The sequence below is a fragment of the Pseudoliparis swirei genome, chromosome 6 (genome assembly GCF_029220125.1).
Source record: "Pseudoliparis swirei isolate HS2019 ecotype Mariana Trench chromosome 6, NWPU_hadal_v1, whole genome shotgun sequence".
Classification (NCBI taxonomy): domain Eukaryota; kingdom Metazoa; phylum Chordata; class Actinopteri; order Perciformes; family Liparidae; genus Pseudoliparis; species Pseudoliparis swirei.
Genome location: NC_079393.1, coordinates 10,802,189 through 10,819,858, shown reverse-complemented (window position 1 = coordinate 10,819,858; position 17,670 = coordinate 10,802,189). Strand labels below are relative to the sequence as shown.

Below are 17,670 nucleotides of genomic sequence, written 5' to 3'. Positions count from 1 at the left end.
GAGAGGATGGTTTGGATTGAGACGGTCTGTTCCAGATTTCAGTATAATATTCATTTATGTCACATCAGTGAACCTAGATAATTACTAGATCATGACAGAGTGTGAGCCCAGGCTGTGCACATGTTCAGTTCATTTGATTACTCATTGTTTTAACCTACAACACATGAATAGAGATGTTTTTATATCTCCTTCGTGGAAATATAAAGTCACAGGAATGAAGCCACCAGGTCAAGAAAAATAATCTGAATTTATTTCATCATGATTTATTTTATGCCGCCATCTGTTGATGGAAACCGGTAATGTTACTCCACTGACACCACGCTCATGAAACACAATGCAAGACAGCGATAGACTCACACACGCACACGCACACGCACGCACGCATACACACACACAGACACGTACACACAAACGTACACGTTCAAGCACGCGCACACACTCACGCGCGCGCGCACACGGGAAAGGCATGCACCCGGACACGTACACAGTAGGATGACTTAATACCTGTCAAGATAAGAATAACAGGAACAAGAGAGAATAAAACATACGTTGCTTCTTGGATTCAGTTTGTTTGCAGGGTGCGTCGTGGCTCTGCTCCAGTGTTGTTTACTTGATGTCTCAGTACAGTATGTTATATATTGTGTTGGTCTTTTGCAGTGACGAAGCGTTTTGTCAAAGCACAGAAGTTAATTATGCATTGTTGACGTGACATCAAGATATACAAACTTAAAATCCATTTTCCATTTCAATTTTATAATACTTTAATATATTGTTCTTTTTACTCACTGCATTTTTTAAATAATTGTAGTTACTAATTACTTTGCATATTCTGAATATTATAACCAAATGCGAGCTAATAAAATATTATGATATCCTGATTATTACAAATATCCAGTAATCAGTTGAAATCATACTAGCCTTTGTCAGTAGAAACATTTTATAATCTTATAATATAATAAACATTACTCTGAAATAGGCCATTCTGTATACAGAGTACTTTTACTTTTAGTCAAGGCGTATTTGTCCACTCTGGTATTGTTCTTTTTATTTGAGTAAAAGATTATTACTCAACCACTCCTAAAAGCTACTATAGTTGACCACCTTGTAGATTTTAAAGGACTGTGTGTGTGTGTGTGTGTGTGTGTGTGTGTGTGTGTGTGTGTGTGTGTGTGTGTGTGTGTGTGTGTGTGTGTGTGTGTGTGTGTGAGTGAGTGAGTGAATCTCTCTTCAGTGGTATGAGCTGTTACACATTAAGAAGAAGCCACACTCACACAATGTTTTGCTTTTAATGTTTCACAATAAAAGTCTGAACAGATGAACGGTGACGCCTTAACTTACATGTGTTGTCAGTAATTTGAACTCACAGCAGGTAATTACATAAATAAGAGGACAACATATTAAACAATACATTATCAAATAATTGAGAGACTACAAGTATTAAAACTGAAATTAGAATATTATTCATTATGTGGTGAGAATTGTCCAGTTGGGTGTGTTTTTGTCTTACAAGAATACAACAATAATATGATATATTATATTTACGTAATCTATATTTAAAGGCCAGTATTAGGTTGAAGATGATGGTGCTAGATTTATTGAGAAAAATGTGACTAGTGAATCTTTTTACTACACGGGTAATTATTTATTTTATCATATTTGTAGATTATTGTTTCAAACAAATCAGTTTTAACACAAGATCCCTTTATATTGGAGATATACGGAGTCCTGGGTGTGTGTATAAAATATTCTCCAGTAAACGTTTCCATTATTCTGAAACATCTGGCCTGTTGGAAGATAACTGAAATGGTGTCACAAATACTTCCTATCTACAACTAATACTAGGCCCTGGAACTCAGGACATCCAGCTGCTAGTGTGTGAATGAGGACATTACTCTCAGGATCCAGTAACGCGTACAAGTCAATGATCATTAAGTCATCACCCTCTGTGGGGATGCAGGGCGATGTGCTTAATATGAATGAAATCTTTTCATAGGATGTATGAAAATTAATTACTGATGGTTGATTACATAATTTGAGCCCCTGATCTTACAGCTGGTATGTATTCCTGACCATGCTGATGATATCCCGAGGAGTATGTTAATAAGTATGTTTTTATACTGAGTCGGGATCTTACACTTTCTTCTAAAAGTCATATATTTTAGGGGAAAGTTGATGACAAAAAGAGAAACGATTTACATTTTCTTTTCATACTGATACTTATATACTAACTATTCATCTTGTGGTGGATCTTAAAGTCGGCTGTGGTTTTGGGGGATTGTAAACATAAAGACATAGACGGAGATGTTATGCAACTGTTTCCTGGAGAGCAGAAATACATGGCCACTAATTAGCTCACATATGAGGAGGAGTTGTCAAATTATATTGTTAATGTAGCTGTGGTGTGTCAACGACTGAGATGTGATTTGGTGTTTATGGAACAGTCTGTTAAATTATAAAACATTTTCTCAAATAATAACAAGCTTTATTTATCGGATCACTTAAATGTCTATTTCATTAGTGCTGATGTAATTGTATCAAATTAGTCTTTGCTTTAACATTTAGATATTATTGACAATTTCTTCTTCTCTCCATAACACACACACACACACACACATGTCCCTTAAACCTCATCATTTGCTGGCTTGTCAGCGACACCGGAGGTGTGGAACAGTGACACTTCATCTAAATCTCAAGAAAATGTTGTTTCCTTGTTAGTCATTGTTTTCTCACTTTATTTTGGACCTTTCGCTTGCTGGCTATTCTGGACTGATTTATTTTACTGTAAATCTCCTGTCACTACTCATTTGGGCTGGAAGGTGTCATCTCAGGAGTCTTTGCCCTTGCTCATTCTTCCGAATGTTAAGATTTAAACAACACTTATAGAGTTGCTGCCATTTTTGTGACCAAGTGGACGTGTATGCAATTTACAATATCTCCGGCTTGGTTCAGAGTCATGTGTCGACTTTCATTGACTGATTATTCAAACTTTACACAAAATATGACTTTTTAGAGGGGAATTATTTCACATTATGCTGAGCCATATTTAACAAACACATGCAGGGACAACTCCTACTTAAATATAACTAAAATACAACAACACATATTGTTAGAAAATAAATCCATAAAGTCAAAGCTGACATGGACCATCCAGTCTGCAATGATCAATGTCATATTGTTTTTTTCTTCAGTTTATTATGAGATAAATGCAATTACAGCTAATATGATATACATTCTGCTGTACGTTGTCATTTAAAATATACAGTACATGTTAGCACACGTATACACATGTCCTCAAATAACACTTATTTGTTTGTTGTAGATTTCATGAGTTGCTCCCAGGAAATCGAGCAGGTCCCGCATTAGACGGGCAGTGACCCAACGCTACCCGTCTTCTCCTTTAACTCTGATGAATGCGGCACAGAGAGGTCACCGTGGTCCAGAGGTCGGTGAGTCTGCCTTTTACGTGCAACCAGGCAGCCATGGTTGCTCCAATCCTCTTACAACCCCCACTTCTTCCAGCACTCAAGCCAGACTCTAAGATCAGCTTGCTGTGCTCGGGTCTTATCCCGAAGATGCAGGAGATCCTCAGTACAGAGTCGGGCCAGCAGGTATCAGAGACACAGCCAACACGCATGCATGTGGACAGTCGGCCACTTTGCTTTTCATGTCCTCTGAAGGAGAATATTTACAGATATATTCTGTATGAACTGCTTCAGAAGAGACATAGTACTGGAAGACAATCATATGGTCGGTGTTAACCAACCTGTCATTATTGGCCTGGTACCCTAATCACTTCTAATTCAAGTCCTCAAGTCCTCATCCACAGTAATGTGTTGTTAAAGTTCATAGGCAAGAAACTAGAGCTTAAAGAATTAGTCGATAAATAGTCCATTCAAATAATATTAATTGGTTACTATTTTGATCAGAGATTAATTGTTCGCAAACATTTTATTGTTTCATCTGTTAAAATATAAGGATGTGCTTATAAGGCCAACACACTAATTTCACCTTGGCGTGTGATACATATTTATTCTTTTGGGGTATTTTTTCCATCGTGACCTTTTTTTAAAATTGATTAACTGAACAAAACAAACTGCAGATTAATGAAAAATCAAAAATAATCATTAGTTGCAAGCCTGAAAATAAACAAATGCTATTTTTTTGTAAAAGCTAAACCTAACAAAAGGATCAACTGTGTGCCTGCAGTAAGGTTGAAATATACGACATTTTAATCCTCAAATACTCTTCTCATGTCCACAAAATAACACGACTAATTCCAAAATGTAAAGGTACTTTTGTCCACGTTTCAGTACCAGGGAGAAACATGGGAGTCCTTGTCTTTGACGTCACTTACACGACCGATCGCAGGCCGGGCTGCTACCGCAGAGTGTATACGGCAGCTTCTTCTCTTTTTTTTTTTTTCCTTCTCCTTTTTCTTGGCGTCCTGTGGAAGAGCGGATGGGAAATTCTGATGTCATCAACCTTGGCGCAGCAGGACACAGGAGCATGCAGACCCTTAGGGTGCCACGATTGGTGCCCATGTGTTTGTGCCCTGTAGATGGTGAAATAGATGGTGTGGTGCTGCCCGCCTGCGCTGCACCTGCGTCCCAGCATGCTGATTGATCAGTTTGGTCATGTGGAATGTCACCATCTGCTCCCCAGTCCCACTCACCCCTTCTTGTGTGAATGCCAATCACTGGCAGGAAGATAGTTATTTAAGCCATGTCAAATCAGGCGCATGACGATGAGCAATATGCCAGCGCACTAAAAATGTGTGTTGCAGCTTTAGTATGCACAAGAGCATATTTTACAATCAAAGGACATCCGTGACTTCAGACACAAAGGCGGATGTTTCCTTTTTGTTCTCATTGGCATGGCTACATGAAAATAGAAAAGAATCAGATGTTGTGCCAATATATTCAGCAAATTAAATTAAATGAGATAACCGCGGGCTGCTATGATGACGTCATTGCCTGCATGTGTTTCTATTTGTTGTCTTGTAAACGTCTCCATTTCCTTTCTTTTATTTTGAGCCCGGCTCCTTATTTATTTCTCCTCCATCCCCTTCCGTTGCTCTTTTTTTTGGGCCTCTTAATGGCCAACAACATATCATGGGGCCATCAGGAGTGACATTCTTCATTGTAGAGCGTCAAAACCAATGACATTTCAACCATGGGAAAATAAAGATATGCAAATTTGAACTCATTAACATTTGCATTACCTGTTTGAATAATCGCACTCCTGACAAGACTGCAATTAACTAAGATTGATGCAAAGTTCAGGGTTAGGGGACTGTATATATTTGCTCTTGGATCATTTACCTAAGATGTGCGTGTGTGTGTGTGGTGTGTGTGTGTGTGTGTGTTAGTGATGCATGCTTAGTGTGTCAGATAGGAAACTGATCTCTGTCAGAGGGAAAGGTCGTTCAGTTGCCACGGAAGTTCCTGAATGACTCGTATTTGTAGAACTCCTGAATATCGTTATTCATTTAAGACATTAGGAACATTTGCTCTTAATAATATCTTAACTTAAGGAAAAAAAGAAGAATACAAAAAATGTTCACAAGTGATTGTTCTGATGATGATGATGATGATGATGATGAAGAGTGACCTGCTAACCCCAGTTAACCCTAGCGTGGATAGTCAGGATTAGACTTTGACTTTAAGGACGCTGAGTGTGAAACCAGCAGACAATAGTTCGTGGTTTTCTGCTCTTCGATCAATTTGCTTTCCGTTTCTTCCCCCAGTAAACAAAGGTGATCTTATCACTGTGCTGCTGCTTAAATAGTCTTCTTCTGATTCAGGGATTGATACTTTCCTTCACACTATATCAGAGCTTAAAATACAGAACACATTCTTTAGCAATAGGTTGTGGAAACCACAGCACACTGCCATGATGACGTGATGTCTGTGTATGTCTTCAGCCTTAAACAGAAGTATTAAGGATATATTCCACATTCACGTCGTCCCTTCAGTGTAAACACTCATAAAGACTGTCATGCTGTCTCAGTGGGAATTATTTGATTGGTTCCTTTTGAAGTCTTTCTAGGAAAAAACAAACAACCTTGCCAGGAAAGTGTGGCACACTGCAGGTCTGAGTGTCACGCCAACTGCAGCGTGTGTGTTTTTTCTCCCTCTCTGGTATTTATGTAACACACTAAATGCTACACAAAATACAGCAGGCCAGCCTCTTGTGCTGTTTACACGCCCTGGACTGTGGCTGTTGAAGTATTAAAACATGAGCGGTTCAGGCAGTTCACTTCCTAATGAGAGTTCTCTAAAGTCTTTGTTTGCAGTAGGTCACTCCAGTTTCAGCACCAGGGCAGCTGACAGTGGATTTAATCTCACAGAGGAAGTCAGACTGTTTAAGAGTTTTTTACATGAACAGCATCAACATCACCCAGACTAGCATATAAATAACTTTTAACCCAGCCGCTGGAGGAGCTCAGCACGCCACACGTGCCTACACACTAAAGATTTGGATCTATTTGTGCATGTAGGTCAAGCGAGGGTTTGTTTGCCTGCGTTTACTGGAAACCTCTACCTGTCGGACAGAGATAATCTTCATGGCATCAACACTGCTTACAGGGCTTTCTGAGCTTGCTTGCAGATATAATTTTACACCAAAGCAGGGTACCATTGGAAAAGGATAACAGCTGAACAACACGCACACACACACACACACACACACACACACACACACACACACACACACACACACACACACTGCTGATAGCTCCCCCCCCCCCCCCCTCATCTTTGCTCTGGTGTGGTCAAGGTGTCTGACCATGCGTGCGTGGGGGAATTCCCTGATTATAATCAGTTACTTTAATTTTGCCCTTTTGGGCAAACAGTTAACTTAATAGTTAACACACACAAAACAGTATAACAAATATAAAAACTACAACCTGACTGTGTTTAGACCTATATCTTTCTTTGGTTAAAATAAAGAAATTAAAAAAACACTGCTTATAATATGGAGGAACAGCCTCAGTAATAGCACCGACCACCGGCCACCCCTCTGTGCCGCCTGCAATGGTCCAGTCCTAATTTGCATAAGTTGTCTGCGGGTAGCTCCATGACCAGCAGGGGTAGGTTAGGGGAAGGAGTGCATGTGGCCGACATACACATGAGTAGAGCTGCGGACCGACGAGCTGTTTGTGGACCGTACTGAGAACCTTGCACTGAACCACACGGAGTTATGTACTGCGCGCATCCTGTGTCCGGCACCGGAAACAACTCACTCATGTATTGCTACAACATGAAACCGGTGAGTACAATTCTTGTGTATGTTTCTATTTTATTTCCCCGAGGAAACGTGATGTCCGCGCGAGGAGGCTGTCGCACTCTTTAATCGTCTTCTCAGATGTTCTGCCGCCCGTTCGTCGACTTGAATAATGAAACACAGTTTACTACACAACTATACGACTCGAGACGACGCGTTATAACTTCACACGCGCTCATAGCTTTGGAGGAAGCGTTTTATAATTGTGTGGATTGATATTTCTTACTCTGTAAAGAACATTTGTTGGGATATGCGCGGTTGCTTTTTTCCACGGGGTCGGTTAGAGAGAGAGAGAGAGAGAGAGAGAGAGAGAGAGAGAGAGAGAGAGAGAGAGAGAGAGAGAGAGAGAGAGAGAGAGAGAGAGAGAGAGAGAGAGAGAGAGAGAGAGTCTGATTTGTGCTGAATGTGTTATTGTCACTTCCTTCAGGAGTTGTGCACAATGGTGTGAAGCTTATTGTTGTTTAAAGTTTCAAAGTCTTAGTTAACGGTTGCAACTTGCCAGAGTTGATCCAGGACAAGAGTTTGTGGAACATTATAAGGTACAAAAGAATCTCTCGGATAGCCATGAGTCACTTGTTAGTTTGGTTTTTATTTAATAGCATTCAACCCACATAAGAATAATGCCATTTCATGACAATATAAATCATGATTACTCACAAATCACAATACTTGAAGTGTGCACAGTTCCTAAAATAATCTCACCATTCAGTAACACCTCTCTCACATGGTTTTCAACAAAACTATGTTCAAATGCACCAGTGGGACCCGAGCTTCCTGTTCCCTAAGCACCGTCAAGCCTAGCAGCAGAAAACATCTTGACATGAAGCAGATTGCTGCTATTTCTATTTGATTTAACCCTGCTATGTCGGAGCAGTGCAGTCCCTCCACCACTGCTGCCATTATCAAAGGCAGCTTTGATCTCTGTGAGACTAACCATATCCAGACATCGTGGATCACAGAGGCAGAAAATTGGTTGCATGTGGCTGGAGTTGGCCCTGGTGGAGCACAGCATAGGCCCTGAATAGCAAGTTGATATTTCACTCATCTAGCATGGTAATGCTGTGTGCATTTACAATGGGAAAACATTCTAGCTGATTATTGCAGATTAAAAGAAGTAAAAAAAAAATTTTTTAAATGCATTTAATTGATTAACAAAAATGACTCATGTTCAAAATGATTACTTCACAAGCCCATGTGAAGGTTTTATAGTATTTCAATCCTCTATTAATTGTGTTTTTTGTTTGTAAAAAAAAAAAGTCCCTTATCATTTGTGAGGCAGTGATTGATAGTTCCTAAATCAATGCTATGTTAAAAGAGGATGACATGCTGACGGCCCCTTCTCCAGCGGGGGCCAGAGAGGGCGTGCTGGGGCGGGGGTGTGACCATTATTAACGGGTCGTCTGCTATGCTGATGGTAAGGAGGACAATTGGCTTTATCCTCCGCCATATGCTGCCCACGGCGGCTCAGACGGGCCCAGTGTCGGCAGGGGCTCCTCTGTTTGGCCTAGCCCACAATCACCATGGGACTCATGCCAGCCAGGGTCAGGGCTCTGTGTGTGTGCGCACGCGCGTGCTTGTGTGTGTGTGTGTGTGGGCTTAAGAGCGTGTGTCTTTGTCTGTGCGTGTGTGTGAGTGCTTGCACAAGCATACTCAAGAGAGTCTTTAATAGCCTGCTTTACAGAACTTGTCGTCCGGGTAACTGACACCCCATTGATGCTGTGCAGGGAGGTTTATTTTCATTTCCTGGGGCACATCAAAGCAAACCAGGGAGGTGCAGGTGCAGCCCAGACCTCTTGGTGGGTTTGAGTGAGCGAGCATGTGTTGGGGTGTTTTGTGTGGATATGTGCAGTTTCTAGCCTCGTGCTTTACAATAAAAACCAAAAGGTGTCTTTCGGTAAATTCTTAGATCCATTTGCTATTTGCAGTTTTTAGTTTCCCCGAGAAGGGAATCATTCAGTTCTCTGTTTGGTTTTGTTTCCGAGGACAAAGTGTGAAGGCCGGTAATTCAATTTATATTTGGGAGTGAATTGTATCCCAGTCTTCTGAGGCTAGTCGAACCTGATCATGATGAGGGCAGGGATTTCTCATGGTGAATGGTTCCTAAATCCGGATGAAGAGGTGCATGGATCTACAGTTTAGGGATTATCGCATAGCTCTAAGTGTGCATCAGCTCTCTGCTTTGTTTTTATAATACTGTTGCTTCAGCTCACACTCACAGTGCTGTATGCACGCGGTTATGCAAGTAAGATTGCTTTGAGCGTTCCTGACGTGTAGAAAATAATTGTTTCTGTCCATTACGTTATGGTTTAAAGTCAACAAAGCCTCAAATAATCTCTTCTCTTTAGGTTTACGGGCAGTCTCCCACTAATGACGACATCAACCAGAACTCATCTTCACATCCGTCCAGCAAGTCCCACAGCAATGTGTTCGCAAGCACCTTCTTTGGTGAGCTTCAGAGTTACAAAATATATACACAATGAGATTTTTGATGGATAATCATCAATTATATGTGTGTCATGACTCGATGGGTAAAGGGAAACATAAGAACAGATAAAAGTGTTTGATAAATTCAGAATAACACGGCGTTACATATAAACAGCCTTTAAAACCAGAAAAATACAACTCTAAACGCCATATTAATATATACAAAATCGAAGTCTGAAAAACTGGGCATTCCCTTTTAGATTTTTGAGCTCCAACATCAGATGTGTACATTAGCATTGTCCAGCCGTTGCCTGACAGTTAGTAGAGCTTCATTGTTTTTTCATCGCGCTTCATGATTTGACCGGCTGCTTGAGATGCTGTTCCGGTGCAGACGATAACATATTGTCACCTATTTTAGAGGGGATGAGCAACTCTCCTGACATCTGGAGCGCTGTAAACGGGCTGAACCAGCAGGGCTATGAAGGAGCAATGGGAGCAGCTCTAACCCACCAAACACAGCCGGGGACCTACAGCAGCCTGCAGCCGCTGCAACACAGTCACCTGGTGAGCTTTACCTCCAGGGCCGTGGATATTGACGGCACACAGCGCCCTGTTCGCCCCCGCTGATAATAACAATGTGTGTCTGCTTACTGCTCAGGACTACTCTCCCCAGTCAGTGATGGCTGCCGACATGAACAGGGGTCTCCCGCCAATGTCCACTTTCCACCGCAACAATACAGCGTCACACACGCCGTCAGTCAACAGCTCAGAGAATTCAACAAGTGAGGAAATGGAGAAAGAAATCTCCAACGCTTATTTTAACTCAATTTGTCCGTTGTAATAATTTACAATGGGTGTTTTTCTTTCAGTCTCAGGGAGCAAGGGACATGTGTCAGCAGGGTCACAGACGGGCGATACCTTGGGCAAAGCTCTGGCCTCTGTAAGTATGCACCACCTCAATCCCATTAGAACGGCTCATCTATGCCGTGTTATGTTCAAACAGTCAGAGCACAGCATGAAGCCAAGCCCTCAGAGCCCCAGCGGTATCATGCAAGAGGGAAATAGTGGTTTGTCCCTGGCTGCAACAGACCAGTGCATATTAACGAAGGGCCACACTCCTGCTGCGAGACTTTTTACTGGCCGCTGACTAGTAAAATGACCAGAATTGATGAGTTTAGTTGATGTTACGAGCCTGCTCCAAAGGCTGTGGCAGCAGCTGTAAAACCTCACGCAGAAATGACAAGTTGTGCTTTCAAAATGATCAATGTCCGACTCCCCCGCCTGCCCCTCCTCCTCTCCCTCCATGTCTGCTGCCAGATTTATTCCCCCGATCACACCAGCAGCAGCTTCCCCTCCAGCTCGTCTACACCGGTGAGGTCTCCGTCCCCGCAGCAGAACTCAGCTGAACATGCAGGTAAACTGGAGTCACACGTGCTGTTATTATAGCAGCTGCCCAAAGTTAAATATTCTGCATTCACGCTGTGTTTTTACACCCTTTTATGGTCTAATAAGCCTGTTTTCTTCCTCTCAGGTACCAACATGTGGCCCCGGGGTTCAGTTCAGACACCAGTGTCACCGCACTATGAGTCTTCACTGATATCATTGGTAAAGAGCGAATTTGATATGACATGCCTGAAGTTTAATATTAGTGGGCTGTGCCAATAATGATATACATGTAGAAAGCATTGCAGCCAATATAATGAAGTAAAGATAATATATTCAATATAACATACCTAAAATATATAGATTGAATATAAGTATATTAAAAACAATAATTAACATTTTAATGATTACATGCGCACATACCTGGAAAAATTATGAAAATACCAATATAACAATAATAACAATAGTTATACTAATGATAGTAAAAAAGATGTTTGCTTAATAAACCAGTCTCAGAGAGACTGCAAAAGGCTTCAAATGAGGGCAAACTGAAAAGCAGCCTGGACAAAAGAGCAGGAAGTCTCTGGCGGGCCAGAAATAGAGCCCGCGGGGTCTTAATGCTAAATCAAGCTAACCTGCAGCCGGCTGTAGCTTCATATTTAATGCACAGATATGATATAAATGTTGTCAGATAGCTCTCGTCGAGAACGTGAGCAATGCTAAAATGTTGAATTATTTCTCTGGGGGATTGATCATTAAAATTACAACGTCCCTTTCTTTGTTACTTAGTGACTTGCGCGACACCAAAGAAAATGTAAGAATGAATTCAGAGCTGACATTTGGCCAAACGAAAAGGGCCCATCTCTAATAAACCGTTCATTAACCGTGTCCTGATTGGCCAATCCCACAAAATAACTTGTTGTGTCTTGGCGTGTTCAGTCTCAGGTGGAGGACCGACTGGACCGACTGGACGATGTGATCCACGTCCTGAGGAACCACGCTGTGGGTCCCACGGCCGGCCTGCCCTCTGACATGCACGGCCTGCTGAACCAGAACCTCCACGGCCACCTGGGCTCTGCCAGCTCTCTGCCGCTCAGCTGCCACACTTCAGCCATGGTTAGAAACCATTTCTTTGAAGTTTTTTAAAGGAAGGACAGGGCAGCGAGTATGGAATTCCCATAGTTTGTGTGTGTGTGTGTGTGTGTTTGTGCTGGTGTTCAGTTACAGGAATTTTCCACCCGCCATGTCTGCATGTTTTCCTCATGTAAAGGTTGTTGTCCTTGAAATAGGAAACTGAGCACAATGGGAGAGCGCTGTGACGCGCTGCCCTTGTGTGGGGAACGCAGTGTGTGCGTACTCTTAATTCCTCTGTAGGTTGATGAGGGACGCCTGCATCGTAAAATTCCCATTCCAGCGTGTTTTCAGCAGACCACATGATTTTGGCCCAGCTGGAGTGGAAGTGGATTCAGGGGAATGGGTTTTTAAGTATAATCCTTTGGGGGGGGAGGGGGGAATTAAATTCTCTCACTTTTATTTTTCCAAATGTGTCTGTTAGTCGTGAATCATCGTTCCTGCAGAGAGTTAATTGGCACTGTATGTGGAGGGAGTAGTTTTAAGGGAAGGATTAAGATTGTCTGGGATTAAATTAATTCTGTCGAGCGGAAGACACATCGGAAATGAGGAGGCAGATGTCGGTTTTGTGATTTATTTGTCATTGGTTGGATGTGAAAGTTGTATGTGCTGTTTGTAATGGCTTGCTAAAACCACTCAAGTTTTCATTAATAACATTTTCTTACATTTCCTATTGACCTATATTATACAGAATAAAAGACTGCACTTTCTGCTAATGTGAGCTAATGATGTACAGACAAAACGGCTGAAAGATTCACCTCAAAATCTCTAAATTTGATGTTAGGCATTCACCTTGTGGTTTTTTAAAATGTTTTAAAGAAAATTTGCTTCAGTCTACATTCTGCATGTAACTGTTATTTATGTTTTACCTACTGTATGTGACTGAGCCAGGCTGGCTGTCTCATGAACACATGAATCTTTCCCTTATCGCATCTCTTTCTTTGCTTGTCATAAAGGTTGAAGCTGTCAACATGAACAACAACCACTCAGCCTTCCAGAGTCGCACACAGAACGGCCATCCATACCCGGCCAGACAGAGGAGTCCGCTCCAGTCCATGCAGAGTGGAGGTAGAGGCTGCTGCCGATTTAACCTCCTTTATATGACCCTTTGAGCCATAAAGACTTAAGAGATCTCCCAACATATTTATATATATATATATTTTTTTAACATTTTGTTTGATCTCCCACAGCAGGTCTGGGAGTTCAGAGTAATCTGGACCTGAAGATGGAAAGCAGGGAAAGGGAAGAGATGATGCACACCAGACATAGCTCTGACAGCCAGAGATCAGATGATGAGAGTGAACTCAAAACACAAGGAGACCACAGCGGAAATAACAGGTAAACAGTCTCACGTTCCTGCTAAATGTATACATATAATATTCTATATATATTAATTTAAAAATATTTTACATCCTATTTCCCATACCGGGAGTTAGGCCCTCTGGGTGAAAACCAGGAATCCTAACCGCTAGACCATATGGGACTTAAGATGGCAATTCAAATATTACTTTTATCAACAAATAATTATACTCTGTTTATGACTGAAAAAAAGATATTTTTAGAAATAAAATGCTCTCATTTTGACAAAACCAATTTTTGTACATACAGGTTAGAATCCTTTTAAAACCTATTTCCCATACTGGAAATTGAACCCGGGCCGCCTGGGTGAGAAATAATGTATTTTGGGACAGTAAAGTCTTTACACAGATTTTTTTAAAGGCAAGAATTTCGAGTCAGACCCCCTGATGTGAAGGGCAGCTGTGTCCTGCGAGCCTATTTAGCTCGGCCTCATCTTTCTTACTCGTGTTACAGCGACTGAAATGAGGAAAAAGAGGAGCTGCCAGGACATGTTAAAGACATCAATGTTAGGAGGAAGTATTTCGGGTTGTGGGGTTATTTTTTAGTCTCCTACTACTTTCCATGGTAGGTAGCCATTAAAACTAAAATACAAAATAGGATGAGTTACAGCCCTTAGTTCCACTTAGTTTAAATTATATTTTTAGACTATTAAATAGAAAAAATAAATGCGTACAATCTCTTTGGTCTCCAACCCCAAATTATTTTTATTTTTTATATATATAAAACTGAGAAAGGCAGCAAATCCTTGCATCCATTCATTTTGCTAATATAATTAATTAAACAATTAATTGTGTATCAAAATAGTTGCCAATTAATTGCTGCTTTACTATTAATTTTTCTGTTATATTTTTGTCATCAGACCGTTGTGACTTTAAAACCAGGTGACATCTTGAGAACCTCACAGATTTATTTAAGTGTTCGTTCTGGCGTCTCTCGTTTCAGAAGTCACTTCAGGACATCTGCTCTGATGCCTGAGCACATCTTTTCTTTTTTAATTATATCTATTATCTGGTTGAGGGAAAATGATGTTGAGGCTCCGTGGTGAGCAGGGTCGTCCTTCAACCCCGTGGATCGGAGGTTCGATCCCCGGCTCCTCTAGTCCATGTCGATGTGTCCTTGGGCAAGACACTTAATTAACCCCAATTTTGCTCCCGGAGCTGTGTGTGAATGTTAGTTAGAACCATAGCTCCTCCCATCAGTGTATGAATGGGTGAATGAATGTCATCTAGTGTTAAAGCGCTTTGATTGTCAGAAGACTAGAAGAGCGCTGTACGAGTACAGGTCCATATGGGGACTGTCCTCCAGCAACTGTTTGTCTTCTTTTTCAAATAGAATTAGACAATGTCTGAAAATAAAACCTCTTGCATCTCTTGACTATCAGTGCTTATGGACGGAGAAAAGATCATCTAAAAACAAAACAAAAAACTCTTTTAAATGAATTGTTCGCCTGATCACTTGCGTATATGTCAATATGCAAAACTCCTCAACGGACAAACGAGGATATGTCAGATAACCTCAGGGGATGCAATAACAGGAAGTCAGCTCAGTGACCAGCAGAGGGCAGAGAGATCCAGAGTATAACTCTTTTGTTTGATCCACTGAGGCTCTTAGATCCACCTTAAGTTGATCATGGATGTCTAAAAGAATCAGAAAACACACGAAGGACCGCCCTAACCAGCGTCTTCTCATACACGTCTCATTGATGCAGTATCCATGAGGATGGGGATGAAGATCTGAGTCCGGAGCAGAAGGCCGAGCGGGAGCGCGAAAGGAGGATGGCCAACAACGCGCGCGAACGTCTGCGTGTGCGGGACATCAACGAGGCGTTCAAGGAGCTGGGTCACATGTGTCAGCTGCACCTGAAGAGCGAGAAGCCGCAGACCAAGCTGCTGGTGCTGCATCAGGCCGTGTCGCTGATCCTCAGCATGGAGCAACAAGTCCGAGGTCAGTGTTTCCTGGAGAGGGAGCCTTGTGTCTCCGTAAAGTCAAATGAGGAGAGGAGAGAGTGACAATGAGATGGAAACACACAACGAGGAGTTAGTCAGCAGATTAACAGACTCTGAATATGGTGTTAAATGCACTTTATTCAGACAGATGTTTTTTGACCACTTTTACCACAAGCCAGTTGGCTTTTTATACAGTTAGCGGACATCATTGTCATTTATTAGGAGATTTTTTCAAATGCATTATTTTTCACGCCTGAATACCTCTACATAATGTGGGTTTCTTACTTTGTATCTAATTGTTCTCCATCTGTCTTCATTCTGAAATCACAACACAACAAATGACTAATTGATGATTCATTTTCACTCCCAAGTCGCATTAACAAATATAGGTTAAGGAATTTTGTGTAGAGTTCACCGAATTAACTCACTGAGGAGAGAGAACCAAAACATTACAGTTTAAGATCAAAAACAATGAGCTGAGAAGAACAGCAGTTTGCTGAACATTGTCCAGGAGAGATATTTTACAATACATGTAGTCAAATTGATCGATACAAATATTGATTAGAGCAGGTTTAAAGCCACCCTGACAGCAGTTTGTCACAACAATAATTGGTGATGCACTAAAATTCCTGAATTTGCTCCACACAGAGGATGAAAACAAAAAATATCCACATCTTCTTTTTTCAAATGTAGTCAAACACTAACTCGTTGCCCGTTGAATCCCGCAGAGAGGAACCTGAACCCGAAGGCAGCGTGTCTGCGGAAGAGAGAGGAAGAGAAGGCGTCTGCAGCCATGAACGATCCACAGTCCATGCATCTCGCTTTCAATCCCAGCGGGACAGCCGCAGCGAACCCCATGGGCCACCTCTGAAGACCTGACCGGAACCGCATCCAGCAAGTATGCAACTCACACGTTACACGTATACAGCCACACAGCTGTCAGATGTTTGTCATATTGTTGACCAAATGTTAACGCTGCCAAACCCTGTGTGGAGAGAACTGAACATTAATAATGTTTGTATAAAAGGTCTAATCCTGTCACTATCTCTGTGTCTCAGATGTTGAGTGAAGAGCATCCCAGGAAGCGTCCAGACGATTTTTGGAGGTCCAGCATTTCTTCTGAATTCGAGCTTGGAGGTCGACCTTTCTCCGTTGAACAATCATCAGTCTAACTTTGTGCCTAAACTTTACTTCTAACAGACAAATGCATTGTAAGCTGCAGATGTTTTGTACATATTTTGTATATTTATCAATTATCTTGTCTGTTTTGAATATATCTGAAGGGATGAAACCCAGGAGTGACGAGGGGTCATCTGCAGTTTAGATTTTTTGGCAGAGCCAGATAACCTTCGGAGCGACTTTTACAGTGTTTCACTATTTACCACGTGCACCGAGCTCAGAGGACCGACATTCCCACATCTGTGTGTTCAGACAACGGATTTCATTTGTCCTGTGGTATGTGTGTGTGTGTGTGTGTGTCTATGTGAGTCTGTGTGTGTTTGTTTGTGTGTGTGTGTGTGTTGCAGGAGTTTGACCATTCTGTGAATGAACAGATCTCTGAGAATGTTGTGTTAGCGCGTGGGCATCATCTGTTATCTGTACATTTGTTACACATGTGTGTTAGCGCTGTTAACGGATTACACGTAACGATGCGCTGGTGGGCGGAGTCCCTCCTCTTCTCAGTGTCATCATTGCTCTTCAGACGTAGTCGAAGCTCTTTGCATGTTTGAGTTTTTAATAGAACATTACATTTTTTCTAAGTTATGTAACTTATCTTTTATACAAATATTGTGAATTTCATAATGTCTCTATTTACTTTTACACAGAAAAAAAACCTTTTTGTGCAGTTTTACTAGATGTAGCCCACATGTCATGCTCTGATGCTCTGAGCAACACAGTATTACAGAATAATTGATGTCTTGTTTGCTTATCACTCTGCGGAACAGTTAATGAATAATAATAAAAAATAAATCTGTAATACCCCCATCATAACATGTACAGTATGTGTACAGTTTGAAGTAGCCTACAGGCATGTGTCAAAATGATAATGTAGCAATAAATGTTTTTTTTTCCAAATAGTTTGAGTCTGTGTGTTCTATTATGTTGTATAGAAGTGTGAATCACACACTTCCTGTATATAACG

At 41.4% G+C, this 17,670-nt stretch overlaps 1 protein-coding gene across 1 annotated transcript; it reads left to right on the top strand.

The window, feature by feature from the left end:
• Window positions 1-7,116: 7,116 nt before the first annotated feature.
• On the top strand, window positions 7,117-17,605 carry LOC130195758 (transcription factor 12-like). Its single transcript, XM_056417460.1, has 13 exons — window positions 7,117-7,269; window positions 9,630-9,729; window positions 10,127-10,272; window positions 10,367-10,490; window positions 10,578-10,648; window positions 11,026-11,122; window positions 11,240-11,313; window positions 12,031-12,207; window positions 13,179-13,290; window positions 13,413-13,560; window positions 15,290-15,525; window positions 16,256-16,425; window positions 16,586-17,605. The coding sequence occupies exons 1-12, from the start codon at window positions 7,201-7,203 to the stop codon at window positions 16,396-16,398; spliced, it is 1,497 nt and encodes a 498-aa protein (XP_056273435.1). The 5' UTR covers window positions 7,117-7,200; the 3' UTR covers window positions 16,399-16,425; window positions 16,586-17,605.
• The last annotated feature ends 65 nt before the right edge of the window (window positions 17,606-17,670 follow it).

Excerpts from the sequence above, each read along its gene's own strand:
- LOC130195758 (XM_056417460.1), top strand. The coding sequence starts at position 7,201 with ATGTACTGCGCGCATCCTGTGTCCGGCACCGGAAACAACTCACTCATG. Across the intron at positions 9,730-10,126 it reads GTTCGCAAGCACCTTCTTTG|AGGGGATGAGCAACTCTCCT; the intron begins GTGAGCTTCAGA and ends CACCTATTTTAG. Across the intron at positions 10,491-10,577 it reads CAGCTCAGAGAATTCAACAA|TCTCAGGGAGCAAGGGACAT; the intron begins GTGAGGAAATGG and ends TTTTTCTTTCAG.